Raw genomic sequence first — 24988 nt, forward strand, 5'->3', positions numbered from 1 at the left:
GAGGGTTATAATTCATCTTTCAATAAATAATGTAGATCTGTTTTGATATATATTTGGAATTTTTTCATAAGTAATGTTCTGAATGTAAAATGATTTCAGTGAATATTGCATACATAAAGTTTTTGATTATATATCACTTCATTATGAAAATAGGAAGATTTTTAGTTCTACTCACAGTCGAAACTGCAGCTATAAAACATTCGAAAGACGTTTACGGGACAGTCTTTCATTTCTTCTGCTCATGCATCTGGTTCAACTTATGACTCATACTTCCCATATGGTGATACACAAGCCATTTACTGTTGCTCGATCCACGTAGCTCCATGTATGCCCATGACAGCCAAGTCAATGCAACAGTGAAGCCACTAACTAAATGAATACTCATTCAGCATCCCACCACCTGAGCCAGCCTATAATAACTAGAAGCATGTCACCAGACAGGCAAGCTTCTAGGTGTACAGAGAAGACAGAGATAGCCAACCACTTGCAGAAGACAGACGGGGAGCCCAGAACTGTACCTGGTACAGATGAGTAACAGGTTTACTTTGAAACGCTTTAAGAGATTGGCTAGGGGACAAGTTAACTAGTGCAAGAATTATGTCCTAGGTGGATTTTACCCACCTACTTAGCTCAGATGATAGGTTTTTTTTCTATCTACAAACACATCTGAGCTAGCTTAGTGGACAGGGAGAACATGTATGTTGAACTAATGAACTTGTCTCCTGTCATGCTTTCAATTATGTTTTTCTTTTAAATGCTGAAGCCTTTAAGAGTAAAAGATAAGCTGTTTAGATTACAGGATCTGATATTTGATTCATGCCACCAACGGTTCAAAAGTGTCAGAAGAAATTATTGAAGCATATCTCTTAACCCCTTCATGACATATGGTGTAAACTTACATCATATGTCATATCCTTGCCTTTCATGTGGGCTCACATTTGAGCTCCAAAAATCCAATGTCACTCTTTCCTTTCCGAGCTGTGACACATTCCCAAACATTAGCTTTCAACCACATATAGGGTATCACTGTATTGAGATGAAATTGTGTAACAGACTGTGGGGTCTATATTCTCCTATTACCCCTTGTAAAAATTACAAATTTGGAGCTAGATTATTATTTTAGTGGACAACTCTGTAGTCCACTCTGGAATGACAAGTCTGCAGTCACTCTGTGTGACTACAGACTTTTGAATCCTCTTAGCGCACGCATTGTGCGTTGCGAGAGTTCTGCAGTGTCTGCACCGGGAATGGTAGTCAAGTATGTGATATGCATACTCTTGGCCAGAACCAAAGTAGTGGGCACAGCCTTGCTCAATGCAAGTGTATTGAGTGATGCCACAACCACTAGAGAGATTCTGGCTAGGAGTAAGCATATCTCATACTTGACCACTGTTCATGGTGCCACCAGCAAATCCTCGCAGCACACAGTGGATTTTGCTGGGAAGATTCATATGTCTGCAGTCACACAGAGTGACTGCAGACTTGTCATTCCAGAGTGGCAGACTTGTCATTCCAGAGTGGACAACCCCTTTTACAAATTTCCTAACCTCAATTTTGAATAACTTGAGGGGCGCAGCTTTTAAAATAGTCTCACTTTTGGAGGGCTTCCAATATATAGTCCCCTCAAAGTCACTTCAAACTCAATGAGTCAGTAAAAAATAGGATTTGTAATTATCCAAATATCCTTAAAATAATGAAAAATTGCTTCTAAATTAATTTTAACCCTACTAAATTCTTTACAAAATAAAATGAAGTTTGAAAACTTCCCATCATACTCTCTCCTTACCTATGTGTTTTAGGACTAAATATTGGAGTCAGTTGGACACCCCTGATGGTAGCTCCTATGTTCTGAAAAAGTGACTTCGCACCCAAAAGCCAATCCAGCAAAATCACCGATCCCATAGCTAAATGCCCCACCACCACAAACCTCACTACTGAGCCCTGCATGTATGATATTGCTGTAGTGGGAAGAACTCACTTAGCAATTTATGGTGCATGTGTTCAGAAGCACAAGCTGGAAACAACATATTGAGCAATAAACTGACATATTTGCACTTTTCATTTGCAACATCCATTGCGTGACAATTTCTGTGGTGTCAAAATATTAACTATACCCATAGATGAATTCCATGAAAGGTGTAAATTTCAAAACAAGGTCACTTTTGTTTTTTTCTGCTGTTCTGCAAATAGTACCCAACCAGCAAAAGCTGTGCCCCAAAATAAAAATGGAATTTATTCCATTCTGAGCCACAACTGTCCAAACAGTAATGGAAGTAAAGTATGAAGTTTCTCCATCTTGGAAGAAATTGTGTAACAAAATTGGGTCCGTTTTCTCCCCTTACCATAGATGAAAATAGAAATTTGAAGCTAAGACAATATTCTAGTGGATTAGATGTAATTTTTCACTTTCACGGCCCAATGTTATGAAATTCCGTCAAACAACGGTGTTAAAAATGTTCACTAGACTGCTAAGTAAAATTGGTGAAGGCTGTAGTTTGCAAAATGAGATCACTTTTTTGGTGTTATCTTACCTCAGGGGCTCTGCAACCTCAACCTGGCGTCTGCAATCCATTTCAGTCAAACTGGCACTCAAAATGTCAAATAGCAACTTTTCACATCGGAGCATTGCTACACGCCTAAACAGTAGTCTCTGATGACATGTGGGGTATTGCCATGTTCTGGAGAAATTACATAACAAATTGAAGTGTCTATTTTCTTCTGTCACCAGTGGTGAAAATTAAATGTATGAGGATACAATACATTTTAGTGGAAAATATAGAATTTTTATTGTTGCCATTCCACTTTGTGTTAATTACTGTAAAGCCTTTGAATGGGGTTTTGGAGGAACCAATGTTCTTAACCCCTTAGTGACAGAGCCAATTTGGTACATAATGGCCGAGCCAATTTTTACAATTCTGACCACTGTCACTTTAAGAGAATATAACTCTGGAACGCTTTATCGGATCCCACTGATTCTGAGATTGTTTTTTCGTGACATATTGTACTTCAAGATAGTGGTAACATTTCTTCGATATTACTTGCGATTATTTATGAAAAAAATGGAAATATGGCGAAAATTTTTAAAATTTTGCAATTTTCAAACTTTGTATTTTTATGCCATTAAATCAGAGAGATATGTCATAAAAAATAGTTAATAAATAACATTTACCACATGTCTACTTTACATCAGCACAACTTTGGAAACAAAATTTTTTTTTGTTAGGGAGTTATAAGGGTTAAAAGTTGACCAGCAATTTCTCATTTTTACAACACCATGTTTTTTTTAGGGACCACATCACCTTTGAAGTCATTTTGAGGGGTCTATATGATAGAAAATAACCAAGTGTGACAACATTCTAAAATCTGCACCCCTCAAGCTGCTCAAAACCACATTCAAGAAGTTTATTAACCCTTTACGTGCTTCACAGGAACTGAAACAATGTGGAAGAAAAAAATGAACATTTAACTTTTTTTTGCAAACATTTAAGTTCAGAACCATTTTTTTTAATTTTCACAAGTGTAAAAACAGAAATTTAACCACAAATGTTGTTGTGCAATTTCTCCTGAGTACGCCGATACCCCACATGTGGAAATAAACCACTGTTTGGGCGCACCGCAGAGCTTGGAAGTGAAGGAGCACCGTTTGACTTTTTCAATGCAGAATTGGCTGGAATTGAGATCGGACGCCATGTCGCGTTTGGAGAGCCCCTGATGTGTCTAAGCAGTGGAAACCCCCCACAAGTGACACCATTTTGGAAACTAGACCCCTTAAGGAACTTATATAGATGTGTAGTGAGCACTTTGAACCCCCAAGTGCTTCACAGAAGTTTATAACATAGAGCCGTGAAAATAAAAAATCGCATTTTTTCTACAAAAATGATCTTTTTGCCCCCAAATTCTTATTTTCACAAGGGTAACAGGAGAAATTAGACCACAAACGTTGTTGTGCAATTTCTCCTGAGTACGTAGATACCCCATATGTGGGGGTAAACCACTGTTTGGGCGCACCGCAGAGCTTGGAAGAGAAGGAGTGTCATTTTACTTTTTCAATGTAGAATTGGCTGGAATTGAGATCGGACGCCATGTCACGTTTGGAGAGCCCCTGATGTGCCTAAACAGTGGAAACCCCCCACAAGTGACACCATTTTGGAAACTAGACCCCTTGAGGAACTTATCTAGATGTGTGGTGAGCACTTTAAACCCCCTGGTGCTTCACAGAAGTTTACAACGTAGAGCCGTGAAAATAAAAAAATCGCATTTTTTCTACAAAAATGATTTTTTGCCTCGAAATTTTTATTTTACCAAGGGTAACAGGAAAAAATGGACCCCAGAATTTGTTGTACAATTTGTCCTGAGTATGCCGACACCCCATATGTGGGGGTAAACCACTGTTTCGGCACATGGCTGAGCTCGGAAGCAAAGGAGCGCCATTTGACTTTTCAATGCAAAATTGACTGGAATTGAGATCAGACGCCATGTCGCGTTTGGAGAGCCCCTGATGTGCCTAAACAGTAGAACCCCCCCACAATTGACCCCATTTTGGAAACTAGACCCCCCATGGAACTTATCTAGATGTGTGGTGAGAACTTTGAATGCCCAAGTGCTTCACAGAAGTTTATGATGCAGAGTCGTGAAAATAATAAAAAAAAATTTTTCCACAAAAAAGATTTTTTAACCCCCAAGTTTTTATTTTCACAAGGGTAACAAGAGAAATTGGACCCCAAAAGTTGTTGTCCAATTTGTCCTGAGTATGCTGGTACCCCATATGTGGGGGTAAACCACTGTTTGGGCGCATGGCTGAGCTCGTAAGGGAAGGAGAACCGTTTTGGAATGCAAACTTTGATAGAATTGTCTGCGGGCGTTATGTTGCGTTTGCAGACCCCTATTGTACCTAAACAGTAGAAACCCCCCACAAGTGACCCCATTTTGGAAAATAGACCCCCCCAAGGAACTTATCTAGATATGTGGTGAGAACTTTGAATGCCCAAGTGCTTCACAGAAGTTTATAATGTAGAGTAGTGAAAATAAAAAATATATTTTTTTCCCACAAAAAGATATGTTAGCCCCCAAATTTTTATTTTCACAAGGGTAACAGGAAAAATTGGACCCCAAAAGTTGTTTTCCAATTTATCCCGAGTATGCTGATGCCCCATATGTGGGGGTAAACCACTGTTTGGGCGCACAGCAGAGCTCAGAAGGGAGGGAGCACCATTTGACTTTTTTAGCGCAAAATTGGCTGTCGTGTTTGGAGACCCCCCGATGCACCTAAACAGTGGAAACCCCCCAATTCTAACTCCAACCCTAACCCCAACACACTCCTAACCCTAATCTCAACCCGATCCATAATCCTAATCACAACCCTAACGATAATCACAACCCTAACCCCAAAACAGCCCTATTCTCAACCCTAACCATAACTCTAATCAAAACCCTAAATCCAACACACCCCTAATCCTAATCTCAACCCTAACCTCAAACCTAACCCTAATCCCAATACACCCCTAACCCTAATCCCAACCCTAACCTTAACCCTAATCCCAACCCTAACCCTAATCCCAACCCTAATCCCAAACGTAACCCTAATCCCAACCCTAATCCCAAACGTAACCCTAATACCAACCCTAATCCAAACCCTAACCCTAATCCCAACTCTAACCCTAACTTTAGCCCCAAACCTAACCCTAACTTTAGCCCCAAACCTAACCCTAACTTTAGCCCCAACCCTAACCCTAACTTTAGCCCCAACCCTAACCCTAATTTTAGCCCCAACCCTAGCCCTAACCCTAACTTAAGCCCTAACCCTAACCCTAAATTTAGCCCCAACCCTAACCCTAAATTTAACCCTAACCCTAGCCCTAACTTTAGCCCCAACCCTAGCCCTAAGGCTACTTTCACACTTGCGTCGTGTGGCATCCGTCGCAATCCGTCGTTTTGGACAAAAAACGGATCCTGCAAATGTGCCCACAGGATGCCTTTTTTTCCCATAGACTTGTATTGCCGACGGCTGGCCACACGTCGCGTCCATCGTGCACTGGATCCGTTGTGTTTTGGCGGACCGTCGTCACAAAAAAAGTTCAATGTAACCTTTTTTTGTACGTCGCATCCGCATTTCCGCGCATGCGTGGCCGTAACTCTGCCCCCTCCTCCCCAGGACATAGACTGGGCAGCGGATGCATTGAAAAACTGCATCCGCTGCCCACGTTGTGCACAATTTTCACAACGTGCGTCGTTATGTCGGGCCTAAGGCTACTTTCACACTAGCGTCGTACTCGGCCCGTCGCAGTGTCGGGCTGACGTACCGACGCTAGCGTTGTAAGCACCGCACAACGGGTGCAGCGGATGCTGTTTTTCAACGCATCCGCTGCCCCATTGTGAGGTGCGGGGAGGCGGGAGCGGAGTTCCGGCCGCGCATGCGCGGTCAGAAATGGCGGACACGTTGCACAAAAAAATGTTACATGTAGCGTTTTTTGTGCCGACGGTCCGCCAAAGTACGACGCATCCGAGCACGACGCATCCGTCACACGACGGATGCGACGTGTGGCAATCCGTCGCAATGCGTCGCTAATGCAAGTCAATGGAGACTCCAAAACGACGCATTGCGACGGAAGCCAAAAAACGCTAGTGTGAAAGTAGCCTAACCCTAGCCCTAGCCCTAAATTTAGCCCCAACCCTAACCCTAAATTTAGCCCCAACCCTAACCCTAACCCTAATTTTAGCCCCAACTCGTCTCTCCTGCCGGCCGGCAGATGGCAGCAGATGGCGGGCGCACTGCGCATGCGTCCGCCATTTTCTTTCCCGAGGAAGAAGCCGGCGGGCAGGAGACGCAGGAGGACCCAGGGACTCCGGTAAGTATGATAGGGTCCCCGAATCCCCCTATTTCTCTGTCCTCTGATGTGCGATCACATCAGAGGACAGAGAATTACAGATCGCTTTTTTTTTTTAGTTTTGCGGTCGCCGGTAAAGTTAATTACCGGCGATCGCAAAACAGGGGTCGGTAAAAACCGACCCCGATCATGGTCTTTGGGGTCTCGGCTACCCCTGGCAGCCGAGACCCCAAAGATCTTCCGGGTGCCGGGCGGGGGGCGCACTGCGCATGCGCCCGCCATTTTTTCCCCGGAAAAAGGTGGCGGCGCCCATCTGGAGCCACGAGGAGCACTGGGGGAGATAGGTGAGTATTGGGGGGCCATTGGCGGCGATCGGGGACCCGTCTTTCTCTGTCCTCCGATGTGCGATCACATCAGAGGACAGAGAAATTAAATGGCAAATCGCGTTTTTTTTTGTTGCGACCGCCGGTAAACGGTTAATTACCGGCGATCGCAACTTGGGGGTCGGTAAAAACCCCCCGAATCATGTTCTCTGGGGTCTCGGCTACCCTCGGCAACCGAGACCCCAGAGAAAATCCGACTCTGGGGGGCGCTATTCACTTTTTCCACAGCGCCGTTAATTAACAGCGCTGTGGTTTAAGTACCCTTAGCAGCCGCCGTTAAAACGCGTATCGGCGGTCGTTAAGGGGTTAAATGGGGTCACGTTTGTGAGTTTCCAATATATAGGTTCCTCAAAGTCGTATCAAATGTGAATCCCTTAAAATATAGATTTTGGAAATTTGCTTGAAATCGTGAGAAATGGCTAATACATTTTTAAACCTTCTAACAGCCAATATAAAGAAGAAATATGGCAAATGTTATTCTTTAACTATCTTGTGTTGTATGGCTATCTATTTTAGGGTCAGACGAGAATATGACAAATCTTCAGTTTCAGCTGGAAAGCTCGGATTATTTATATTATATAGTTTATTTTTTTACATATATCTATGTGTGGTGACTCCTGAAGCAATGACTCCAGCAGCAATCTACTCCTTGTGTATCTCCTCCAAATTTTCTAATGACCTTTCCTTAAAAAGAAGGTGCCATCAAAAATTTTTTTTTCCAGCGATTGAAAAACTGTAAAGAATTAATGATTAAATTTTCTTAAAAAATATTATCATTTGTTTATAATTTAGTAAAATATGAAAAATAATTTTAAAAGGTTTGGCATTTCCACTTTTAAACACTAGGGGGAGCAGCTAATGAAATTTGACAAAAACCTAGTGTACAACTAGCTCACATTACTGCACTGCAGTAATTATGGGCGGAGTCTGGTGACGTGTGTGATGTCACTGCTCTCCTCACCTTCTGGGTGTTTGCTAAGGGATAAGAGAGGATGATATTCAGGAACCTAGTGAGCAGCCATTTTATTGGTGACTGCAGAGTTATACTGACAAGTAGACAGTCACCGAGGATGGCAGGCAGCAAGGATTCTGGGAGATATATGGTGGAGGGAGCAGGGTGACAGCAGCACAGAGTATTTCAGGAGAGCAGTGTGCAGGTCTATGGGGGGGCACCATGTTTGGTGCGCGGAGCAGCCAGGGATTGTACATAGAGCGCTGTCTTTTATACACATGGATGGACCGTCGGCTCCACAGGAATCCAGGAAACATTTCCGCGGATTGATGGCCTGTTCTGATCCAGACTCTGCATGCAAAGACCCCATTCCCCTCCTCAGATCCTGTCTTCTCCATCCTGTCCTGGCAATGTGTGAAAAAGGCGACAGGCGAAGTACGGGGTGACGCTGGGAAGGAAATGTAGCCTTATAGTAACGATAAAAAAATGAGACCCCTCTCTTCAGCTGCCTCACCAGCCCTGACTGCACCTAACTGGAGGTCATGCTGCCCCCTCTATTACCCCAGACCCGTGTGCAGGTGCTCAACCAGAACAACCCTAGAATGGGTCCGCTTTCTGAAGATAATACTGCCATAGTGTTCTCACATAATACCGCCATATATATCAAACATAATACTGTCCTATAATTCTCACATAATACCATCATATAGATTGCAAATAACGACGCCATAGTGTTCTCACATAATACCGACATATAGATCTCACATAATACCGCCATATAGATCACACATATCGCCATATAGATCACTCATAATACCGCCATATAGAGCACACAATACCGCCATATAGAGCACACATAATACTGTCCTATAGTTCTCACATAATACCATCATATAGATCGCAAATAACGACGCCATAGTGTTCTCACATAAAACCAATATATAGATCTCACATAATACAGCCATATAGAGCACACATAATACCGCCATATAGAGCACACATAATACCGCCATATAGAGCACACATAATACCGCTATATAGATCTTACATAATACCACCAGTGTTCTCACATAATACCGCCATATAGATCACACAATACCACCATATAGATCTCACATAATACCGCCAGTGTTCTCACATAATACCGCCATATAGATCACACATACCGCCATACAGAGCACACATAATACCGCCATATAGAGCACACATAATACCGCCATATACTTCACACATAATACCACCATATAGATCTCACATAATACCACCAGTGTTCTCACATAATACCGCCATATAGATCACAAATAATACCACCATATACTTCACACATAATGGGGGAGACGAGTGCATAGGAGAGGATTAGGTACACAGCTCAGCAGTCAGTATCACACAGGACAGTATTAGATACACAGCTCAGTCAGTATCATACAGGATAGGATTAGATACATGGCTCAGCCGTCAGTATCACAAAGGATAGCATTAGATACACAGCTCAGCAGTCAATATCACACAGGGGAGGATTAGATACAAATCTCAGCACAGTAACACACAGAATAGGATTAGATACACGGCTCAGCACACAGTATCCCACAGGAGAGGAGTAGATACACAACTCAGCACAGTATCACACAAGGTAGGATTAGTTACATGGCTCAGCAGACAGTATCACACAGGATAGGATTAGATACACGGCTCAGGAGACAGTATCACACAGGACAGGATTAGATGCATGGCTCAGCAGACTGTATCACACAGGAGAAGAGTAGATACACAGCTCAGCAAAGTATCACACAGGAGAGGATTAGATACACAGCTCAGCAAAGTATCACACAGGAGAGGATTAGATACACACAGCTCAGCAAAGTATCACACAGGAGAGGATTAGATACACAGTCAGCACAGTAACACACAGGATAGAATTAGATGCATGGCTCAGCAGACAGTATCACACAGGAGAGGATTAGATACACAGTCAGCACAGTAACACACAGGATAGGATTAGATGCATGGCTCAGCAGACAGTATCACACAGGAGAGGATTAGATACACAGTCAGCACAGTAACACACATGGGACGAGATAACTGCTCAGAGTCAGCACCACAAAGGAGAGGATTAGATTGCCTGTCCCCCTCCCCACTGATACTTACTTCACGGCTCCCTGCTGAGTCTCCTCCTCCTATAACTGCAGGGCTCCTGCGATTATCCTGGGAAGCTGGAGCCCACAGATGCACTGTGAGCTCCAGGAAGATGGCGCTGATCTCCTGCCTCTGCTGTGGTGTGGACGGCTCAGGGGGCGTGGCCAGACACAGCAGGGAGCAGCTTATAATGCTAGGTATGGGGTCGGGCGCCGACAGCAGACTCCTATGCCCAGGGCTGCCGTATTTGCAGAGTGTAAGTGTCGTGCAACTACACTTACACTCCTACAAAGCAAAATGGCGGCACCCAGTGGCTGAAAAAAAAATTAATAATAAAATTTTTTTTTAAAGTTAATAAATGTAAATTTGTATGAAAAATAATTGTTTATATAAACAATCATTTTTAATACAAAAAATAAAATGCGGCACCTTTCCTTTAACAATCATTTCAAGGCTGCAGTTATCCCAGTTGCTTGTGCATCTTTTTCTACCACACTTTTTCCTTCCACTCAACTTTCCATTAATATGCTTGGATACAGCACTCTGTGAACAGCCAGCTTATTTAGCAATCACCTTTTGTGGCTTACCCTCCTTGTGGAGTGTGTCAATGACTGCCTTCTGGATGCCTGTCAAGTCAGCAGTCTTCCCCATGATTGTGGAGCCTACTGAAACAGACTAAGGGACCTTTTTAAACACTTAGGAAGTCTTTGCAGGTGTTTTTGTTAATTATTCTAATTTACTGAGATAATGACTTTGGGGTTTTCTTTGGCTTTAAGCCATAATCATCAACATTAACAGAAAAAAACACTTGGATTAGAGCACTCTGTAATGATTCTATGTAATATATGAGTTTCACTTTTTGTGTTGAAGAACTGAAATAAATTAACTTTTTGATGATGTTTTGTGAGAAGCATCTGTATCTTTAAAATCGCATGTTACACAGTTGATCTGCATGGGATCTGATTTTTTTTCCCTTACAATGCTATTTTCTAGATTTTTACCTGGAGAGCACAAGTCTGTATCATTCCCTCATCTGAATGAGCCCTTAAGCCTTTTTCAGATGTCTCTTTTTCAAGTTTTAAAAAACAAATTTTCATTAGTACACAAAACCTACAAGAAACAAAATGAGCAAAAAACCTTCTGTAACTAAATAACTAAATAGTTACTAAGTGGATTGGTCTTCGTGGGCCAGTTGAATGGCCACCAAGGTCTCCCAATCTGACCCCCTTAGGGTACTGTCACACAGTGGCACTTTTGTCGCTACGACGGTACGATCTGTGACGGTCCAGCGATATCCATACGATATCGCTGTGTCTGACACGCAGCAGCGATCAGGGACCCTGCTGAGAATCGTACGTCGTAGCAGATAGTTTGGAACTTTATTTCGTCGCTGGATCTCCCGCTGTCATCGCTGGATCGTTGTGTGTGACAGCGATCCAGCGATGCGTTCGCTTGTAACCAGGGTAAACATCGGGTTACTAAGCGCAGGGCCGCGCTTAGTAACCCGATGTTTACCCTGGTTACCAGCGTAAAAGTAAAAAAAAAACAAACAGTACATACTCACATTCCGGTGTCCTTTAGGTCCCTTGCCGTCTGCTTCCCGCTCTGACTGACTCCCGGCCGTAAGGCAGTACAGAGCACAGCGGTGACGTCACCGCTGTGATCTGCTTTCACTTTACGGCGGTACTCAGTCAGTGCGGGAAGCAGACGGCAAGGGACCTGAAGGACACCGGAATGTGAGTATGTACGTTTTTTTTTTTTTACTTTTACGCTGGTAACCAGGGTAAACATCGGGTTACTAAGCGCGGCCCTGCGCTTAGTAACCTGATGTTTACCCTGGTTACCCGGGGCCTTCGGCATCGTTGGTCGCTGGAGAGCTGTCTGTGTGACAGCTCTCCAGCGACCACACAACGACTTTCCAACGATCACGGCCAGGTCGTATCGCTGGTCGTGATCGTTGGAAAGTTGCAGAGTGTGACAGTACCCTTAGACTTTTATCTTTGGGGTCATCTGAAGGCAATTGTCTATGCTCTGAAGATACCAGATGTGCAGCACTGAAACAACGGATACTGAAGGCCAATGCTAGCATTTTGTCTGCGGTGTTGCTATCAGTGAGTCAAGAGTGGGAGAAGTGGGTTGCATTGACAATCCAACACAATGGGCAGCACTTTGAACACATTTTATAAGTGGTCATAAACTTGTAAATAACTCATGAAAGAATAAAGTTACGCTAAAACCAAGCACACCATTGTTTTTCTTGTGAAATTCTCAATAAGTTAGATGTGTTACATGACCCTCTTCCCATTGAAAAAAATAAAGTTGGATCCAAAATGGCTGACTTCAAAATGGCCACCATGGTCACCACCGATCTTGAAAAGTTTTCCCCTTCCCATATACTAATGTGCCACAAACAGGAAGTTGATATCACCAACCATTCCCATTTTATTTTGGTGGATCCATATAAATGGCCCACCATGTAGTTAAAGAGGATCTTTCACCAGTTTCTGCATGTTAAACTGGCCACATTGTGAAATGATGATCGCAGAACTGAATAAAACGTACATATTTTTCAATTTCTCTTCTCCTTTGCAAAGATATTATAAAGTTTTTGTTATAATTGATAAGTCCAAGGTGGGGTTACCAGAGATTCTTCTCTGGGGAGGGTGTTCTGTATATTGCATGATGTTGAACAATCATAAGCAGGAGGTGTCATACAGAGGACAGAAAAAACACACCCTGCCCTGTGTAGTTTAAAGCAGAGAATCATTACAAACACATCCAGATCTCCAGTTAAGACAGTCAGTGTGGAGGTAGTGACAATACTGCAGAGATGAGTGTGATTACAAAGACTTCAAAATCTTCTCTCAGCACCGTATTAGTGTAGGGAGAAAGACAGGGCTGTGAAAGGAGAGCTGCAGCTACAGACATGTTTGGAATCAAATGCAACTCTGCACTATTTAAGACAATAGCTAGAGAAAATAGGACATGTTCTTTTTTCCCCATGATGCCTCCTGCTTATGTTTAGTCAAGGTAATTCAGGAGACAAAATACATGCCCCCAGATAAGAATCTCTGCTAACACCAGTTTATAACCTAAACTCTCTGCAAGGAAGATGAGAAATTAAAAAATACAAAATAAGTTTTACTCAGCTCTGCAGCTACACCTCTATGAGGTGGCCTGTTTCACATGTTAAAATTGGCAAAAAGTCCTCTTTAAAGTCAGACACAGTTAAACCATCCCACTTTCTGGCTCTTAATAATCATTACTTTGATAGAAGCATTGACATAAGCAGTCTTGACAATTTTTTACCTCACTTTCCAACAACCATGTCTATAAGTATTTAGCAATGGTGGTTGGGAAATAAGGTGAGAATGGATTATGTGTATGTCAATATACAGCGCTTCGGTAGGGAAAAAGGATCATCCCACGCTGCCGCAAGAAGAATTCCAAAAATTGTAGAGGTTTCAAATTGGTTTATTCTACGCGTTACAGGGTTCAGGTGACCCCTTCATCAGGACATACCACAAATACTGTACAAATACTGTACAACATTTGTGGTATGTCCTGATGAAGGGGATACTTTTTCCTACCTAAGTGTATGTTTCAATCAGGTCTTGCACTGACCTGTGGATCTGCAGCAGTCGACATTAACCCCTTCACCCCCGGAGCTTTTTCCGTTTTTTCATTTTCGTTTTTCGCTCCCCACCTTCCCAGAGCCATAACTTTATTTTTCCGTCAATTTGGCCATGTGAGGGCTTATTTTTTGCGGGACGAGTTGTACTTTTGAACGACATCATTGGTTTTACCATGTCGTGTACTAGAAAACGGGAAACAAATTCCAAGTGCGGTGAAATTGCAAAAAAAGTGCAATCCCACACTTGATCTTTGCTTGGCTTTTTTGCTAGGTTCACTAAATGCTAAAACTGACCTGCCATTATGATTCTCCAGGTCATCACGAGTTCATAGACACCTAACATGACTAGGTTATTTTTTACCTAAGTGGTGAAAAAAAATTCCAAACTTTGCTAAAAAAAATAAATAAAAAATTGTGCCACTTTCCGATACTCGTAGCGTCTCCATTTTTCATGATCTGGGGTCGGGTGAGGGCTTATTTTTTGCGTGCCGAGACGGCGTTTTTAATGATACCATTTCGGTGCAGATATGTTCTTTTGATCGCCCGTTATTGCATTTTAATGCAATGTCGCGGCGACCAAAAAAAACGTAATTCTGGGGTTTCGATTTTTTTTCTTGTTACGCCGTTTAGCGATCAGGTTAATGCTTTTGTTTATTGATAGATCGGGCGATTCTGAACGCGGCGATACCAAATATGTGTAGATTTGATATTTTTTTTATTGATTTATTTTGATTGGGGCGAAAGGTGGGTGATTTAAACTTTTATGTTTTTTTTATTTTTTTAAACTTTTTTTTTTTTACTTTTGCCATGCTTCTATAGCCTCCATGGGAGGCTAGAAGCAGGCACAACACGATCGGCTCTGCTATGTAGCAGCGATCATAAGATCGCTGCTATACAGCAGAAATGCAGGTGTGCTGTGAGCGCCGACCACAGGGGGGCGCTCACAGCAGGCCGGCATCAGTAACCATAGAGGTCTCAAGGACCTCTATGGTTACCTTCCTGATGCATCGCCGACCCCCGATCATGTGACGGGGGTCGGCGATGACGTCATTTCCGGCCGCCCGGCCGGATGCGGTAGTTAAATGCCGCTGTCTGCGTTTGACAGCGGCATTTAACTAGTTAATAGGTGCGGGCAGATCGCGATTCTGCCCGCGCCTATTGCGGGCACATGTCAGCTGTTCAAAACATCTGACATGTCCCGGCTTTGATGCAGGCTCACCGCGGAGCCCTGCATCAAAGCAGGGGAGCCGACATCGGACGGAATAGTACGTCCGATGTCGGTAAGGGGTTAATATATGTCCTTCCTTCAATCTCACCAGGTGAGTAGTTCTCTTGGTGGGCAACTCTCTGTAACATTTGATAAGACCCTATTTGCGCTTTTGTGTCCCCCTCTTTTCTCTGAATATACAGCTCTGGCAAAAATTAAGAGACCACTGCATAATGTTCAGTTTCTCTGATTTTTCTATTTATAGGTATATTTTTGAGTAAAATGTAAATTGTTCTTCTATTCTATAAACTTCTGACATGTCTTCGAATTTACAAGCAATAAATTTTGTATTTTTTTTTCTGAAATGAGAAATGGTCAAAATTTAAAATAAAACTGTGAATTCAGACCTCAAATAATGCAAAGGAAACAAGTTCATACTCATTTAGAAACATCAATACAAATGTTTTAACTCAGGTAGAGATCAGAAATCAAAATTTTGTGGAATAACCATGATTTTTAATCACAGCTTTCATGTGTCTTGGTATGCTTTCCACCAGTCATTCACACTGCTTCTGGCGCAAAAATTTAATCAGTTCTTCTTTGTTTGATGGCTTGTGTCTATCCATCATCCTCTCGATTACATTCCAGAGGTTTTCAATGGGGTTCAGGTCTGGAGATTGGGCTGCCCATGACAGGGTTTTGATGTGGTGGTCTATTAATTTTTGCCAGAGCTATATGTATGTTAAAAAATGCCTTCAATTGGGATGGTACATGCAATGAGCAGGGTTGTTTTTCTTTGGTTTGCTATATACAAAGCTGGCTGAAATGCAAAATCAGCTCCCTCCTACCGTGTGCCAACAATAATACTAGGGCGGGAGGTTTTCTTATTGGGCAGAGGAGTCTTTGGGCCCTCTCTGGTGCCAAAACTCTCCCACTATCTTTGCACTGCTTCAAATGTCAGTTATTTTCTTGTACTGAGTTTCATCAGTGTGTTTGATCAGATTTGCATCTGTGTCATCAGAGACTGTCTGAATTGTATCAGTTTTTCTAAGAAAAATAAAAGTTTCACTAGCTTTCCCAATCAAATAGTCAATGGAAAACGGACAGCAAATGGATGGCATCAGAGTGCCTTGGCGATTTTGACCCAATGCTTGGATCAATATTTGACAAGTCTCTGTGTGTAGACCAGGAAAAGGATCGGATATGTGGACTACCTCATAGACTATCATAGGTATGAGTGTTATCTGTGAAAACTGATGTCTCAACGAGCCCTAACTATACCCTCCCCGATGATGACCTGTTTTCACACTGGGATATGGATTAAGAATGCAGGAGAAAAGGTGGAATGAAATTGCCAATGCTATGTTAACTCCAACTACGTCACTGACCAAACACACTATATATACATAGCCTTTTCCAGTCTGAACACAATATGGATGATAAACGTTCAACACAGTTTCTGCATGTAACTGTATATTTATTTCTTTTTTAAAGAACACTCCTTAATGATCTGTATTACAAACTCGGTTTCACAGAATTATAATCCACTAAATAGCACAATAACCCATTTCCACAAAGTCAGATGTGCTTTGTCACCTTTTTAAAGACACTCCAGTAAATTTGGTGACGTGTCCAACTGAGAGTTACATATAACTGTACCAGTGATGCACTTGTACATATACATGTGGTGGAATGTTTCCCATACGTATTATTGGAGTATACCAAGCAAAATGTTCACATAAGACCATATACTTGTGACATATTCATAACTGTGTCATACAGCTATTGGAGAAATAAAACCTCACAATAAGCACGTGTTTGTACTTTTAATGCTTTACATTACTATAATTTTAAAATCACAATCAGCACTTAAGTTATAGTCAATTCAGCAAACAAGGGACAAAAAAATTACAAGAGTAAAGAACTGACTGATATATCCGTAATTTTTCTTGTTTAACAAATGCATAAGTGCATAATAAGATGATATTTCATTTAAATATCTTGCTTACACTATACATTTTTTTTGTTCTATTTACGCAACAGTAATCCCCATGCTTCACATAGAAAAAAGCAATTCACGACATTAAGAAAAAAATGTACAATTTATGAAACAAAGTAAATAAATATTAGTATTACAGGATTGGAGCTGTACATAAAAGCTGTCGAGTTTCAATCATATAAAAATATGTTTTAGTGCAACCTCACATATATATTGATGCTATTTTTTTACTTTTTACATATAGGCCCAAGTGTCCAAAAAAGAATGAAATTACAATTATTACAAAGCAGATACACAAATTCTAAAATATATACAGGGTACTGCTAAAAATGCTTATAAGAATATAAGCAAAGTAAAGAAAAAGGCACAAACAACTGTACAATTAAAAGTACCAGACCCATTACAAGAGTTTAAAGTTTCGTTTTGGTCAGGCTCATGATGACTTATATGTATACAGTAGATATATATATACATGTCTATATATTTATTTTAATCTGTTTTCTTATAATAGACGTACTTTCAAGAACAAATCATCGTTAAGTACATCAGACATGCTATGAATGTGTTTTCTACAAGAAAAAAGTTTTTTTTATTTTAACGTCTACATGCCCATTCCAATCAATGCAAGTTACTAGACTCGCTTGAAGAGTCCTTCCTTTCCCGTGTGCTCGATGGCTCTTCATTCCTGCCATGAAATCCTAACTTTGTCATGTCCATGGTCTTACTATAGAATTTGGAATGAGCTAATGTAGACTGTGATGTACCAAAACTGTCTTTTTCTCCGTGCAAGTCAACATGGGTGGGTGAGGCGCATGCAAGCGACATGCCTGCCTCGTGTCCACTAAAGTGCCTAATGCCAAACTGTGCACTTTCTAATGTTTTTTGATTGGGCTCAGGAGGATGAGACAGCTGGTCCCGCTTCAGCGATAGACCTTCCTCTGTAGCAATCCTCAGGCAAGCAATGGCTTTTGTGCAAGTACGTATATTTTCTTCTTGCTCCCTCTCAGCAGGCTTGGAGCTTTCATCCGAAGGGCTTTGCCCTGGTGAAGGTAAGAGCGTTGGGGTAGCTCCATATATAGGATCTCCAAGAGGGAAATCAGAAGAAGAATGTTTCTCAAGGTGCAATGGGTTATAAGATTCTGAAGATCGAATCGTTTTGTCATCTGAGCTGCTTAGGTGCAAAGTTGTGGTTGATGGGGAGTGAGGACTGGACTGGATTGCAGAATTAGAATTAATAATCTGAATCCCACCAATTGGGATCATAGGTAAAGGTGCTCGTATTTGTTGCTGTGAGTGCAATGGCAAGTGGCTGAAAACAGAATCTTTGTGGCCAACATGGGCTGGGCCATGGCTTTGGTGTCCAGGAATATCGTCTGGATAAGGAGGACCAACAAATGGAAACTGTGGCCAGTTCTTTCGTAAACTCTGCAGTAGATATAAAGAAAAACATTTGATTAAATGGTCACTGTTGTAGTGTGCATAAATCAATATTCCAAATATTGCATTCTTTAAATGCCTCTTGTCTGAAATTGCAGTGTGGACCCATAACATTGGGTGATATAGTTGCCATATGATCGATCCCCAAGTCTCTTCTGGACATCTCCTATTCTAATTAATAAGATGTTGACAAATTGTACCACCTAACATGATAGTCACATTTCACTTTAGGAATTTCTGTGTGTCTATTGCCCCGAATTTATATATAAGAATTTCACTATGCAGATATACAATGGATAACACATTGTCTGCAGTAATAGGACGCAGCAGATTTTGCCAAACCATGTGAAAACAAAGTTTATGGATGCCATTTGTTATGCTCTCTAGATTTCGCCTGCTTTGCTGTTTTATACATAATGGTCCTAATGGGTAAAATAAGATTTCCCAAAAATTGTAAGGTTCCAGCCAAATTTAAGACTGTGAATGTTAACGATATAAAAAGTATTTAAAGTTAATAAATGTAATACTCAAGGTAATAACATAAATCTGTCACACCTCATTGGAACAATATGTTCTAAAGCAAACAAGAATGCATGCCACAATGGAATAACAGCAGACCATCATACCAAAAGATGTAGGCAGGCGACAATGGACTGTAAAATCTACATTGTTTACAGGGGAACCAAACTTCATAATGACCTTCAACTCTCTAGACAACATATTAGTAAAACAGTCTAGTCTTTTATACAGTAGAAAGCAAAAATATATACACCTCTCAGAATTAATCAAATTAGTAACATTTTTGCCCCAAAACTTATATAAATATATAAAGCTCAGCTTCTAGATTGCTTAAAGCATTACCATACGTTGAATGTTATAATGGCCACTGATCCGAAATATAAAGGTCAAACATTTAGTGGCTTTACAAATGTACTACTTTTCAGACATAGATGAGCAGAGGTATAAGGTGATGCTCATGGGCCTCAAAGAAAACTCGTAAAAGGTTTGAATTTAAAATTAGCATAAGCTAAAAGATGTCTTCTGAGTGAAATAAAAAGCATTATAAAATAATTCTGTTAAAGAGTAACCGTCATTTAAATTTTTATTTCATATATCAATAGGTATCATAAAGATTAGCAACTTTTGTAATAAAACTGCTTCTTTCCCCTGGACTGGTCATTCATTGTCAATAGAGATGGACGAACCCCTGGATGTTTGGCTCCGGCGAGTTTGGCCGAATAGTTAAAAAAGGTTTAGGTTTGGGTACCAGAACAGTACTCGAACCCGGACCCCATTCACTTAAATGGGGTGCCGAACATCAAGTGTTTGCCATGCTGTCATGTTCATGACAGTGCAGCAAACACTGCCTCTGATCAGCAGTAAAATCATTACCAGCGGTCAGACAGCCGCGGCTCCCATATTGAGGGTTGCATCCCACAGCTGTCAGTTTTACCTGGCTGGTTATGAAAAATACAGGGTAACCAACAATGTTTTTATTTTTTTTAATATTTATTTAGAGCGAAGGTGCCAGCTGATGAATACTTCCATCAGCCGCCGCCTCCTCTCACTGTTATTAGCAGCAGCAGTCGTAGGCCGATGGGAGTAGTAGTCCCATCAGTCGACGCCAGTCACCGGAGGTAAACTTTTTACAGCTGCGGGTTCACACTGTCATTTGACAGTGTGGGAACCAAGCTGTTTGACCAATGGTAATTAATTTACCGCCAATCAGAAGCGGTGTTAACTGCGCTGTCATGTGCAAGAGAAAAACTCGGTGTTAGGGGTACCGAACCCGAACAATAACACGGACATCCTGATGAAGTCCATGTTCTTTGCCTGAACAGTAGGTGTTCGGTATGGACCGCGAACTTTACTGTTACGGTTCGCCCATCTCTAATTGTCAACATTTTCAATTCACTGGTAAAGTTTGTATTCAGTGAAGACAGATTATTATATTACAGTGACAGGAGATGACAGTTGGTACTGATAGGATTCTATGAGGGGAGGGGACCTAGAGTAAGAGATGCTCCATCATCCTCCCCTCTACAAAGAATCTTATCAGTAGCAACGGCCATCTCCTATCTCAGTAATATAATAATCTGTCTTCGCTGAATACATATTTTACCCAGGAATAAAGTATTTTGAGAATGATCAGTCTTGATGGTTTAAGAAGCAACTTTTTCTGATAATATACATTACAAAGTTACTTATTTCCAAGTGTACTGTTGATTTATGAAATAAAAATTAAAACAATGGTTACTCTTTAATACAAATCCATAGCTGTATCTTAAGTATTTGGTTAAGCCATTGCCAGTAAACATATAGAATTTTTTTCTTATAGATTTGGGAGCCAGATTTGCTCATAAGATTCAGATACCAGATGCACATTGGGAAACAAAAATTGAATTTTTACAGGGCCTTTTAAAATAAAGTTGAAAGAAGAAGTTGTGATATTTAAAATAAAATCTCAAATTTGGATAACAATTTTTTAACAACAAAAACAAAGGTAGGGTGAAGGGTGTGGGTGGATGTGTACTGTATTGTAATGTTAAAAAAACCTCCCAAAACAATAAAATAAAAAATCAAAGGTAACTCACTCCAGGGCCAAGTAATCCTGAGTCTGAGTGCAAATAGTGACTCATTGGCAAACTTGGGTTGTGGTGTAAACGTCTTCTAGGTGAAAGTGCTCTAAAGCTGCCCATATATCTCCTCTCTTGTCTAGGAGACAGATCTCGCCCGGTAGAAATATCTTTCCCAGGTGACACTGGCCTAAGTGGTGAAAGATGGCGTCTCGGTGAAACGTCTCTTCGGGGCGAGAGTTCCCTTCTTAATGCAGCTTCTTTTCTTGGAGACAGGTGCCTCATTGGTGAAGCATCCCTTCGTGATGATAAGTGCCTTCTGGGGGACAAATCTCCCCTAAGTGATAAGTACCTCTTTGGTGAATTATCTCTGCATGGCGAAGAATCATATCCTGGAGAGGAATGGCGACTACAGGATGAGAAGTCCCTGGGAGATGAACTGGGTTCAGAAGTGAGCATATAATCCTCATCCATGCTGCCAGGTACATCCATTTTTTCTCTGTCATGTTCCAAACTAGCAAGGACAAGCTTTTGATAATTTACCATTTGGGAGTCTCCAACCAAAGTCTTTGAATTCATGAGATGTGTAACTTGAATACTAGGCATAGTGGACAAATAGCTCATCAAAGAAGAGTGACCCGTGGAGACCTCTGGTGATGCTCTTTGTGAAGCTGAAGCAGCAGTAACAGACAATGTTGAAAATCGAGGAGGTTGAGGGCTTGTACTTCTCGATCTAGTTTTTGGTGTCGAGTCACCCTGGGTATCATCAAAATCTTCCTCCTCATCATCGTCATCATCATTATCATCTCCATCATCGCCATCTGATTCCTCTGCATCTGAAAACTGGTGATCCATAGCTATAGTATTCTTTTCTGATTCTTTTTGCATATCTTCAATGTTTCCTGAAATAACAATATAACAGATATAAGAATTGTATTATGAAGAATATAGAAATGATTTCAGAATTTAGCTTTACATCTCAAAATATAGTGATTTCAGTGGTTTACTTAGAGAAACATAGAGCCAAGCAAAATTATTACCATTACAATAAAACTAAGAAAAAAATCTGAAATACAAATAATTCAAGCTGACATCATGCTTTACTACCTGATGCAATAATTTAGACTTGTAATAAATTTTCTTGATATAGTGAATGTGCCAAAGGCCAACTACCAAGTGTATTACACTCTTAGTCACATTAGGTGACATCAGAACAAAAGCTTGACTATTACTCATCTTCTCCTCAATGTAACTTGGCACCAATAGATATTTCATGGCACTATTGTCACACAAGCATTTTCTTCTATACTTCACTATTTAGTAGCTCAAGTCACTTTTCTTCTTAGTGCAGAAGTCACCTTACCTATATTAATTGTAACATTATTTTGGCCATAATTAGAAGCAAATGAATGGGGTTGGATCGCTTCCATGTGTCCTCTCAATCCTGACTTTTAAGGTGTGAGCTGTAGCAACTGTGTGCCATATCTAGTGGAAGTGTCTAAGGGATTGGAAATTTTAAACTAGAGTCTACATATTTGTCAATTCCATTGCCCAGATTTATATTAGTGAGTGACTAAGGGTCCTAAACTACCAGTACTAATCTTTTCAGCACATATTACCCTTCTTTTTTGTATGTTGTGATATGGTACACATAAATACATATGAGATAAAAAAGTGCAATTCCACAATTTTTTATTTTTTATTTTTATTTACCATGCTCACTATATAGTAAAACTGACTTGGCAATATGATTCCCCAGATTAGTAAGCAGGTACCAAACATGTATAATTTATTATTTATATAAGTGGTGAAAAAAATTCAAAATTTGTATGAAAAAAGGTTTTTGCGATTGTTGCCATTTTTCGAGACCCATAACGTTCTCATTTTTCAGGACCTGGTGTTGGGTGAGGGCTTTTATTTGCATCTTGAGTTGTCGTTTTATTGATTCCATATTGAGGTACATACAATGATTCAATTGCCTCTTATTGCATTTTATTTCAATGTTGCTGCAACAAAAAATAGTAATTCTGATATTTTCATTTTTTTCCTCGTTATGCCATTTACTGATCAAATTAATTTTTCTTTATATTTTGATAGATCAGACATTTCCAAAAGCAGTGATACCAAATATGTATATACATTTTTTTTATTGTTTACTTTTAATGGGACAAAAGGGGGATGATTTGAACTATTGTGTTTTTAAAATTATTTTAATATCTTTCAAAACTTTTTTTTTCACCTTTACTTTATTTAAAAGTCCTCTTAGGAGACTTGAAGCAGGGATCATCGGATTGCCTGTACTATACATAGCAGTGCTTCAGCCCTGCTATATAGAGCACAAATCATGATTTACTAGGTACCCTGATCTTATAGCAAATTCACAATGACACACACAGGGGTCTTCTGCAGACCCCCGGCTTTCATGGCAAACCACCGGCGATCATGCGACAGGGCACCAATGGGCAGGACTTGTGGCGCACTTCTGGGCAGCTTGTGTTAAATGCCACTATCAGTGATTGGCAGCGGAATTTAACTTGTTAACAGAAGCAGTTGGATCTCGGATCCACCTCAGCTGTTAGAGGCACTTGATGGCTGATTAAATCATCATCAAGTGCAGGGAAAGATTCGGGCTCAGCGCCGGAACTTGCATCAAAGGCAGTGACAAGACCAAAGACGGATATACACATCAAAGTTCATGAAGGTGTTAGGGATGGTCCGAAAATAACACTGATTTAATCCTAAATCTCTATATATTCAATATAATAATCTAATTGCTTTACCAATAAACTTTAATTCAACATTTCCTACTGTTCCCTCTCTACTCTATCTAGCTGCTTTTTTTTTTTCAAACAACTTCCTGTTCATAACATTTTGTTATAAAATCCCCAGATCATGCTGGGATACTGAAACAAAACTTCATAAAGGTGAGAGGCTCCAGTCATTGCTGCAGTCTCTGTCTTCACCCTGAAACGAAGCATCATCAATAACGTCTGTTTCAGGGGCTGGGCTCTGCTCTACTAAGAATGCGCCCGTTGCCAATTTCAAAGTATGCTCAGTAAGATCTTGTGACTGTGCAATATTATTTTTAATGCACAGTGACAGTGGGTTCCCTTGCTGGCTCTGATGAGTTGTGGCGAGCCGGAAAGAGAGCGCACTGTCAGTGTGCATTGTAAGGAGAGAACCCGGTGAGCAGGAACCAGCCCCACCATCAAAACCCACGTCACTTTCGGGGACAGATCAGATCTCTGTTCTCCTTCATCGCCGGGTTATCTCCTTAAAATGCACAATGACAATGTGCTTGCCGGCTTATCACTGTGTAGCCCCCGCCTTGATCTGCTTCCAAATACGCATATTTAATGCTCTTTATATGGACCACAACGCACGGACCAACTGTGAGTCTTCCGGCCTGAACTCATGGCCTCATAGGTATATATCAGGCTTTTAATTTTGGTCAGAGTACACTAAACATAGCCCATGGACTAAAATGGCGGTGTTTCTAAATAAAAATAAATTAAAAAAACAACTTTTTTCCTAAATCCAAGAAACCTAATTCATTCACTATCATAGAAATATTACCAAAATGAATGTAAACACTGTTGTGTTAGGGCAGCAATAGCAGTGTGTGCCTCTTATATATGGCATTGCAATCCATCACTTGTAGTTTAAGCCTGTGTCCACATTTACATTTAGGTTTGTTACTTGGGGAGCATTATAAGTTACCATAATATATATGATATGTAACTATACCAAACAGGGAGTGGGCAGCCAACACGTGATGACATGATAACAGGAGCAGCAGAAACAAGCCACGTGGGATTCAGCAGTGTGGGAACGACTTAGTAG

General features: G+C 40.9%; 1 protein-coding gene across 4 annotated transcripts in view; it reads right to left on the minus strand.

Moving 5' to 3' along the window:
• Window positions 1–16944: 16944 nt before the first annotated feature.
• The window catches only part of HIVEP2 (HIVEP zinc finger 2), a 239601-nt gene continuing 231557 nt past the window's right edge, over window positions 16945–24988 (minus strand). For all 4 annotated transcript variants that reach the window (XM_077289201.1, XM_077289200.1, XM_077289203.1 and 1 more), the window contains 2 exons: window positions 21164–22047; window positions 16945–18557 (listed from right to left, as the gene is read on the minus strand). In XM_077289201.1, the coding sequence (XP_077145316.1) occupies window positions 17751–18557; window positions 21164–22047 (1691 nt within the window). In that variant the 3' untranslated portion in view covers window positions 16945–17750. The remainder of the gene's footprint in view (window positions 18558–21163; window positions 22048–24988) is intronic.

The sequence above is a fragment of the Ranitomeya variabilis genome, chromosome 2 (assembly GCF_051348905.1).
Source record: "Ranitomeya variabilis isolate aRanVar5 chromosome 2, aRanVar5.hap1, whole genome shotgun sequence".
NCBI classification, from domain to species: Eukaryota; Metazoa; Chordata; class Amphibia; order Anura; family Dendrobatidae; genus Ranitomeya; species Ranitomeya variabilis.